The sequence below is a fragment of the Electrophorus electricus genome, chromosome 7 (assembly GCF_013358815.1).
Source record: "Electrophorus electricus isolate fEleEle1 chromosome 7, fEleEle1.pri, whole genome shotgun sequence".
Taxonomy (NCBI): domain Eukaryota; kingdom Metazoa; phylum Chordata; class Actinopteri; order Gymnotiformes; family Gymnotidae; genus Electrophorus; species Electrophorus electricus.
The window spans coordinates 6639021-6648886 of NC_049541.1; the positions used below are offsets into that span (position 1 = coordinate 6639021).

Consider the following 9866-nt stretch of genomic DNA (forward strand, 5'->3'; position numbering starts at 1 on the left):
AGCATGCAGGATGAGTTTGAGTCCTGTGCAAATTGCTGTCTTGCATTTATAAAATGTTCTCTCAACTATTGGCAGGGAAATAACTCCACAGAACACATTGACAAAGGATGTCAGACCAACTTAGACCAAACAGTTTTTGCCTGGAGGGTTGTAAATATTTACCGGCATCTGTTATTTCTTTTTAAATACATAATGATTCATTTAATCTATGCCTATTTCTGTTAACGTTTTGTGCATGGTGTGGGTATGTCTGGTTTTGTGTGTGTGGGTTTATCATTGGCAGACTTTCAACAGCACCAACATCACTAAAGAGTGCCCGGGATCTCAGTGTCTCTTTGCTTTCTATGGAGGAGAGAGCGTGTATCACCGCTCCATCCTGCTCCTGCAGCTTGCCAACCTTCTCATCTTCCTCTGGCTTGTGAACTTCACACTTGCCCTGGGCCAATGCACAATGGCTGGTGCCTTTGCTTCCTACTACTGGGCCAAGAGGAAGCCTGCTGACATCCCGCCTTGCCCCGTCTTCTCCTCTTTTTCCCGAGCTTTACGGTATAGATTTACCTTCACTCTGCAAGGCTTTCATTGGGGTCCTAGTCTCAGCTTCCAGAAAAATGTGTGTTGTTCGCAGGTATCACACAGGGTCTCTTGCCTTTGGCTCGCTGCTCTTGGCTTTCGTCCAACTCATTCGGATTGTTCTAGAATATCTGGACCACAAGCTAAAAGGTATGTGTTTTTTATAGAACACTGCAGCCATCTACTGCAAGAGGTCAGGAAATTTGGAGGTTGATTTCATGGCAGGCTGTTTTATTAATCACTAGGAAAAATGATTCCATTGAAATTTAAGGCACAGTTTGCCTTAAAGAACCACTGTGTTTTTGGCACTACCAATATCCGCTGCAGTGTCATATACCGGCCAAATTCAGTCGATGTGTTTGTGTTTGTGTGTGTCCAGGAGCTCACAATGTCTTTGCACGGTTCCTTCTCTGTTGTCTAAAATGCTGCTTCTGGTGCCTGGAGCGCTTCATTCGCTTCATGAACAGGAATGCCTACATCATGGTAAGAATTCATATGCCCTCCAATACCTGTCTGTCTCAGTCATTAAAGCCTAAAGTACAGCATAATCTCCTTTGCAAACCAAGCAAGCACTCAAGGTGAAATTTTATCCCAGATCGCCATCTATGGAAGGAATTTCTGTACTTCAGCCCGGGATGCATTCTTTCTACTAATGAGGAATGTAGTAAGGTAAGGACGTTTTGGTGTAGCAGATTTGCAGATGAAATTACAGCCACCTTTTAACTATTACTTCAAGCATGATTCCTCTCCTTGGCCACAGGGTGGCAGTGCTGGACAAGGTTACAGACTTTCTGCTATTTTTAGGGAAACTTTTAATAGCAGGGAGTGTGGGTAAGTCTGTTTTGTCACTTCCCCATATATATATATATATATATATATACACACACACACACACACACAATGGTATATGCTACATGGAGCTTAGCTAGAGGTCTAATGCTAAAACTGATCAAACTGGTTGACATGAGATTTTTGATAAATAAGGGCCATACAGACCCAAGCAAGATATATACCCTTTGTTTTCAGTAGTAGTAAATAATAATGCGTGAATCAGACTGAAGGGGAATGGCAGGTGCTACTCCATGTCTTCCTGCCCTTGTGTTCTTCAACCTCTAGAGGTCAGGAGTGTGTTACAATGTGCTGTTCTGAGCTGCTCTCCAGCCTTCTGTGTGGATCCCATTTCAGCTGTCATATTTTGCAGGTGTTATTGCCTTCTTTTTCTTCACACACAAGATAGCCATCATTCAAGAAGAAGTTCCTGTCTTGAATAACTATTGGGTACCATTGTTGGTAAGGAAACCTTCCTTTGTAGTTTGGTTGTTTTGACACCTGTGCTCTCCTTTGACGGTTCCATTCTCTTACTGGCAGACGGTTGTGTTTGGCGCCTACTTGATTGCACATGGTTTCTTCAGTGTCTATGCAATGTGTGTGGACACCCTGCTTCTTTGCTTCTGTAAGTGTGTTCTCACCATTACTATATCTGAATGAGTCCTGTCTGTGTCTGACTAAGCTAGTGGGCTTCTTGATATAAATACATAAGCAACTGGAAAGTCACAATCCAAATCAGCAGTGTCTGTGTTAGCATCATCGCATCAAGGAACGTCCAAGCCCATAAACCCAAGGAAATTCTAATAATGTGAGGAACAATCTGGCCACACCTACTGCAGAAGTAAATCCAAATCTGGCATTCAAGTTTGAATTTCAGCATTGCCACATACTGTACATGTATGGGACTCACCAGGAATTGGACAATGCCCCCTTATTACCAACAAAATGTAAGAGCTACTACAAGGACACAGAGTGGCTTCTACTCCTAATGAACACAGGTTTTTAATATTTTTCATAACATACAAAATAGTTGATCTTTACCATCAAAATGGCTAGGATTACACTAGGCATAAGGTGTCATGACCTTGATTTTCATCAAGCTTTGTGACAATGTCTTCTGAAAAATTTACTTGTTTTTTTAAATAGCAAAGAAAAATGTATATGTTAATAAGTAATACATTTATATAATGAGCTCTTATTTAAAGCTACTTAATTTACTTTTTTCTTCTCTTACTTTTGAAACATTCATGCTGATTGATCTGGAGCCATGTTCTCTGCATTGTCACATTTCCATTTCACCCATAACCACTGCATGGGCCGGTTTCCTTGTGTCTCTGCAACCGCTTCATGCTGGATGCAGGTGAGGACCTAGAGAGAAATGACGGCACACCGGCAAAGCCTTTCCTCATGTCCCCTGGCCTGCATGGAATCCTGGGAGGCATCGAGCAGAGTCCCAAAAAGTCCCGGGCGTAGGCGTCATGCTCGGACCGCCACAGCCTCACCCTGAGGGAATAGCTTTATTCGTCAGTGGTACTGAGCATGCTGTAACCCTAATCTCACAGCCACTGCGGACTGCAGCCACCCTGTCACGTACTGTAATATGACTCAAAATGCACTAAAGTTGTGGAGTATTTGTTTCCTTGCGAGAGGATACCGAAGGTGCTGTGCACTGTAGTCCTCCTGTATACCCAGGACAGTGACCTTTCTGGCTCAGAGCCTGCCCGGATTTGTCATCCTGACTCTCTTGCTCTTGAACGCTGCCTTATCGTATCGCTTCTCCAGAGCCTTGGCATCAGTGACCATTTCCAGGACTTTGCGATGTTGACAATTGAGAGATCATGAGAAGTTGAACCAGAGGTAGAAATGCAGTTTTTTGATGGATGAAAATGGGCGAGAACATTAACTTTCATAAAGGCATCATGAGTGACTAGTGGGAACGGATCAAACCACCAGTCTCATGCAGTCACTGTATTTGAACTGTACTTCAACACTCTTTATGAATATGTTAATACAGTCCTACTAGTAGGTCACTGGGTTGTGTACTCAAGTTAAATAGGTGCAAACATGTCCAGCTCAAAATTACATTTAATGGTAGGTACTTAAACATGACTTACCACATACTATAAATATCAAATGTGTAACAGCATTTATGTACATTATGATTTTCCAATCTCAAACTGGAAAGATGCATTAGCTCTAAATTTTGGTGCTATGATAGAAAATTAAAACTGACCAAATTGGTCAAATATTAACACCATATCTTCTTTGATGTACAGAAAGTGTAGGCATTCTTGTCAGAGCAAGCCGACTTCTCGTAAACTACTACTGGCATTTTACAACACTTTTTTCCAACTCATGATGAAAATGCCAGGTTTTTAATTTTGTGCTTCAGATTAAATCAACGAGAAATATATAAAACATTATATTCATGTCTTCCATCTGAGACCAAAGGGGTTCTTATGGCCAATTGGTATTTCTAGCCAAGACTTCCCAAGAAGTTCTAAGTAGTTTTACAGTAGAAAGATTCTGCATTTGTTTGATTAAGTAAACCCCAGAGAAAATGTATGCACCTGAAATCTTTTGGTGGGGTGACTGTTATAATTTTGCCTTACCTCAGATGAAGGGTCCTCTTTTTCAAATGATCACGGTATATGTAGACATGCTGGTATGAGTGTGTTGTGTAAATAAGTTTTTTTTGTTTGTTTGTTTTTTTTGGAGACATTTAATATATGTACATTCTATATAATCAATTGTACTGTTTAATGACTTGATAATCACTGTACACCTGAAATCTGCTTACACAAGGGCTTTCAAAAATATTTTTCCCCCCCCATTTCCATTATGTAGATGTCCTATAATTTTGCAGACTGGTGAACAATGGTGGGTATAAAACATGTACTAACAGGCATCCTTCAGAATTGGAGATTTGCGCAGAGCGATGCCTCGGTGCAGAGAAGAATTATTCCCATCCCACTGCAACTTCAGAACAGAATTATCCCTTCTGAATTTTACTCCGGCTCTGAAAGCTTAATTTCGCTTTCATATTCATAGATTTCTTTTCCCCTAGAGCTATTAAGTTTTTCTGTCTTTTGACTGTGGGGTGGGTGCAGACTGAACTTAGGAAATTGTTTCATTTACAAGGATGTCAAAGCCATTTTGGTTTATTTGTACTAGGCAGTGTAAATGCTACAGTTTATATTATTGAATCAATGGGGGGGGGGGTTGTATTTTTTGGGATGTGTATTTAATGTATTTGTATCTTTTGTACCACTAAAGGGGGGGGGGATTTTTTTTTTTTTTAAACAAATAAAAATGTAAAAAGGTGCTGCCAAAAGCAATTCAAAGTCATCTGAAACAATGTATAAAGCTTTTTATTTTTTAAGTATAAATATAAGCACTCAGAACCAATATTTATAAAAGGTCTACCTTACATTAATATTGCTCCAAAAGGGGTCACCCCCGTAAAAATGTCTTATGAGCAGCAGTTAATTTTGCTGTTAACTTTCACTACATACATTTCTTTAAAAAAAATAATCCACACAACACCTGAAAGAAGGAAATAGGCTGCATTTGCCCATTTTATAACTGTTACTGGTGAAATATTCCATTTTGTCCATATCAATTAATCTGCAACTTGTAATTATTACAAAAAGTTTCCATGAGAACATTGTAATGTAGTGTAGTAACCAAGCTAAAACGCACATCATGCACCCAGCATGCCCGCACTTAAACAGCCTGAGCGCACATAACACCTAAACCACAGGATGAGTGTTAAGCAAATCAACATGCCAGTAGCAGCCCTGAAAAGACAAGGATCAAAAGTATCCCCATCAAATGTCTTACCACAACTCCTCAGACTCCACACATATCCAAATACTCTCTCAAGCACACACACACACAGTGAAAGAGGCTATACTACATACGCTCTACATACTTAAATTAAGAATGTAAACATACAAATGTTGACGTCAATTACCCAAGTTTTAATTTTACCATTAAAACTTCGAGGGCAATATTCTGTGAAAAATATGCAGATTTTTTTTTTTTTTAAATTATTAAAACAACTGGCAAGACTCGTCTTCTGATTCTTCTGCACGCCACAATTTTGGTCTCAACTTTGTCATTCAAACATGAATCGGTCACTTAACCAGTAACTGGCACTGGCAGTATCTTAACAGAATCTAATTTATTACATGAGAATATGGCCCACTGACTTCTACTGAAACTGATGCTACAAGACAAGACATGAATGCCACAGTCACATTCACCTCCAAATACAAGAAAATTTGTTTTCGGTGCTCAGTAGCAACTGAATACACATTACGCCACAACTTAAGCATGCATCAGGCACACTGCAACAATTCCGCAAACCTTGTGTAAATGCAAATGAACTGTCTGGGAGAGCTTCCACCAGAGACAACTGAAAACATTAATTTGCACAATTAAATCGAGCAGTTACTCAAGACAGCCCCTGTAGGCATCAGCAATCATGTTTTTATTGGCTTTTCTTCAGCTTCCACGTGTTAAGATTTAAACACAAAACAAAAATGGAGCTGTGCACTGACAAAACCAGAAACTAAAGACTTCCATCATAAATTTATTTTAAAACAAAGTGCTCAGTCACTTACAAGAAATAAATTAAATGTGATGTATTTAACCATTATATATATATATATATATATATGTATAGATAGATAGAGATAGATATGTATATATTAAACAAAAAACTTCAGCCTTTTATATGTACATTGAAATCTTTGTTTGACCATTGCAAGGCAGACCTCCTTCAGTATCTGCACATGAAAGATGAAGTATGGGTATTGGTGCAAGAATGGGTGAAAATTCCTCATGCTTTCCTCTGACCTTATTGGTAGAGTGGCTTCAGTGGTCTGTGCGAGCATCTCAGGCATGGCTGATGGGCAGCTGTGTCATCGAATGGGGTAGAAGAGGCTGGAACACCAGCGATGTTGGAGACTGAACTGCAAAACAGAAGTATTAAGGAAATTTACCCACCAACATTCCAAACATAACACCAAAAACAAAACTGTAGCCTCAGAATGTGTGCTGCAGGAGAAATTTAGATTTTCAAAAGGACACATTGCAGAATTGGACAGACATCAATGCAAATCAAGAATGCCTGACAAGGCGAGCATAACTTACCATCCATATAGGAGTGCAGGGTAGTGAGCATTGAGCTGTCTACAGGGGCAAATGCAGTGTACTGCACCTCCTCCATCAAAGGAGGAGAGAGTCTGCCTGGCTGCAGGGAGGACACCGGGGCTGCAGAGGAATGGTTTGGACTCACATGCTTCTTGTGACGGGCCCGGCAGTTCTGGAACCAAACCTGGGAGCCAGAAGCACAGAGACTAAATCAGTCAAGTGCCCACTGACAGGCACTGTATATGATCAGAAGACAGCTCAAACTATCTACATTGTTACAGATCAGAAAATGACAATACAGCACCGCATGCAAGGTTCTGTACGTGAGCTGCAGGAACTGTCAAGCATGCATCGACAGATTCAGCAATCAACATTACATACAATAATTCAAATGAAACATTGGGTGAAAAAATATTCAATAGTACAATACATCCATCAACCAATTCAGCTTCACCGAAACAGCAAAAGGTCAGCTTCAAATTACTTTACTCAAATCATCTTTGTATGTAGAAATATATTAAGGGCAATTAAGGCAATGTTGAGCCTTACCTGAATAACCCTGCGGCTAAGGCCAGTCCTTTCAGCTAGCTTCTGCAGTGTCTGAGCATCTGGATTGTTGTCCTGAGCAAACTGAGCCTGCATGACCTGCATCACCACCCAGTGTCACACACACCGTTAAGCAGACAAATAATACTGCATCCCCCTCCAAAAAAATAAAGCAAAAATACTGGGAATCTCAGAACAGACCTGTAACTGGTCAGCAGTGAAGCTGGTACGTGCTCTCTTGGCTGGCTTGGGCTGGTTTACCTCTTGTTCAGAAGGTACAGCTCCTTCAACATTGACTCCTTTTCCTGGAGCGCAATCAAAATTCAGCATGGTTTGAGACCCACGTCAGGCCGTTTGGAAGCAACCAGCAACAAGGGGACTAGAAACATAGCCTGTTAGTTGCTGCACTCAAAAGGCAATAAAGTTTGTGAGAACCAAATTGGAAAGGAAACGTAACCCGTTTAGATGCTGCAAACAAATACTGACAGGACATGTCGCACAACCAAGATGGACGACATGGTTATAGAAAACAAACTCCAGACTCTCCAAAATCCAAATGAGCTAACCATTTTCCATGGCACGTTTCAGGTTGTCCAGCATGCAGTCATAGTGAACACGGCACAACACCCTCTCTTCCACAAGGGCAAACTCTTCTCCAGTGGACAGCTGCCGCTTGCAGGAGAAGCAGGCAAAACAAGCCAGGTGGTAGGTATTTCCTTTGGCTCTACGAACCCAGTCATTTGAATGGATATTCCTGCCGCAGTGAGCACAACGTGTCCCATATTTCCTAAAAAATTTAAGTTAAAAACAGACTGAATAAAATTATAATTTTACGTTTACGTAAAATTAGCTAATTCATTCCGAGTATAATGAACAATGTTGCGACTAAAGCTTCATTAAAACCACAGCTGCAATTCAAATACCCCACAGTATTTGGAATAAAACAAAGAAAAAAAAGTTGTTCACTTTAGTTGAACATAACCAATTGCATTTCAGAAAGACGTATTACGAGTCACAACAAGGATATTTTACCCAAGATTAAGAACGCTAAATTAACTGACAGAGCACTGCGCCTTTAACGCCGCAGTTCCTGCAGACCATAGGTTCCAAAAAGTTACCTGAAGTAGTCGAGTTTACAAAAAATCTCCTTCTCTTTGATGTAGCAGCTAATGTGTCTTCCAAGTGATGTCTGGCACACACTGCACGAGAGGCATCTCACGTGCCAGCACATATCATTTACCTGAAAAATTAAAAACAATATACACCAAAGCATTCAGGAGATCAAGAGACAGACAACACACTTCGACTTAAATACATGTTATGTGGGCATGTATAAGCCATTCGAAAATTCTTTGCAAGCCAAAAACGGGGGGGGGGGGGGGGTACTTAAAGTTTTGGCAACAGTAGCTTAGCCTGTGTAACCTAGTTATCGTTAGCATGCCAAGTCAAAGACTCAGAGACGCTCTTTCTTTAGAGTACTCGTTTTCATAGAACAGAACCGTGTGTCTAAAATAGTCTTAATTAAATTTTGCAATTCTTACCTTGAGCAGGTATTTGTCTACTATCTCAATCCCACAACTGGTACAAATGGCTTTCTCGGTCATTGCATGAGGTGAAGCAGTGGGTGACGAGGACGACGACGAACACGATACTTCTTCAAAAAGGTCTTGTGTTGAGCTCTGAATAAAAGTTAGAAATAGTAAATGCATAAACAAATCTGATTTAACTAAGTTGATGCTTATACATTTGGTTTAGACGGCTTGCAACCAGCCAGTGCGCCTGCTGAAGACAACAGACTAGTAGTGACTTTCCTTGACGGTATTAAGTGTGACAAAATTCCTCCAATTCCTCAAAAAAAAATATAAATAAATAAAAAAATAAAAAACCTGCTACCAAAAATGTCTATTTCTAAGTATTTAATACCAGTTCGTTTCCGTCTTGAGCTTCCAGTAGTCTGTGTGGTCTGCAGAAGGGTGCCCCCTCGCAGCCTTCAGGCATGACGAGACTGAAAGTCTAAGCGCTTCAGGCAGACGCGAGCCTTTGACGACAGAGCCGCCTTTTAACCTCTGATGCCGACCCATTAACGTCCACTTGCCTTTTCACCATGACAACCTTGCCAAGTATTGATGGCTTACTATTGCACATAGACACCAACCCTGAATTATAAAACAGACGGCTCTTGAGGTAATGAGCACCCTCTTCTTTTTGAGACAAATTCATATGAAAATGGCCTTCGATTGCACGTACACAATCATTTAGCAAACTCCGCTAGGTCCCTCGTAATTCAAACCGCTGCGCTGTGCAGTGCATGAGACGGTTTTATCGAGCAGCTTGCACCTCCAAATTTTGACTACCTAAAGAAGTGACATCTCGGGGGGGAGTGGGGGGAAGCAGTAAAAAAAACAAAACAATAAAAACACTAGCTCGAGTAGACGCGGCAGTAGAGCTGAAAGGGATACGGCGCTTCAAGCTCTGCATAAATCCATCAATACATATAAAGGCATTAATTTTACTAGAAAGTTAGACATTAATAGATATTAGACAATGGTTGTACATTGTCTTGCTCACATTACTATACATGTATACACACAACGTATATGATTATTGTATTTGGAATATTATATGTCTATTAAAAGGAGAATGAAGTGAAAAGCGAATTCGTAAGATTCAATAGACAAACTGAGTCGATTCACGTTTCCTACTTACTGAATTCTTGGTGATCGTTCTGAACTCGTTACTGCACTCTTCCACCGTGGTGCAAG

At 40.5% G+C, this 9866-nt stretch overlaps 2 protein-coding genes across 2 annotated transcripts in view; one reads left to right on the forward strand and one right to left on the reverse strand.

Moving 5' to 3' along the window:
• slc44a5a (solute carrier family 44 member 5a) overlaps positions 1-4599 on the forward strand; it is a 64461-nt gene extending 59862 nt beyond the window's left edge. Inside the window, exons 15-22 of the mRNA XM_027032362.2 lie at positions 284-546; positions 626-720; positions 950-1053; positions 1166-1239; positions 1331-1401; positions 1772-1860; positions 1939-2023; positions 2759-4599. Of these exons, the coding sequence (XP_026888163.2) occupies positions 284-546; positions 626-720; positions 950-1053; positions 1166-1239; positions 1331-1401; positions 1772-1860; positions 1939-2023; positions 2759-2871 (894 nt within the window). The 3' untranslated portion in view covers positions 2872-4599. The remainder of the gene's footprint in view (positions 1-283; positions 547-625; positions 721-949; positions 1054-1165; positions 1240-1330; positions 1402-1771; positions 1861-1938; positions 2024-2758) is intronic.
• A 1701-nt stretch (positions 4600-6300) lies between these two features.
• Positions 6301-9070, reverse strand: lhx8a (LIM homeobox 8a). The gene is made up of 8 exons (XM_027031735.2): positions 9028-9070; positions 8646-8783; positions 8223-8344; positions 7671-7891; positions 7306-7409; positions 7108-7203; positions 6559-6742; positions 6301-6377 (listed from the first exon to the last, which is right to left on the reverse strand). Exons 2-8 carry the CDS (start codon positions 8706-8708, stop codon positions 6301-6303), a joined length of 867 nt encoding a protein of 288 aa, XP_026887536.1. The 5' UTR covers positions 8709-8783; positions 9028-9070.
• Positions 9071-9866: the final 796 nt, after the last annotated feature.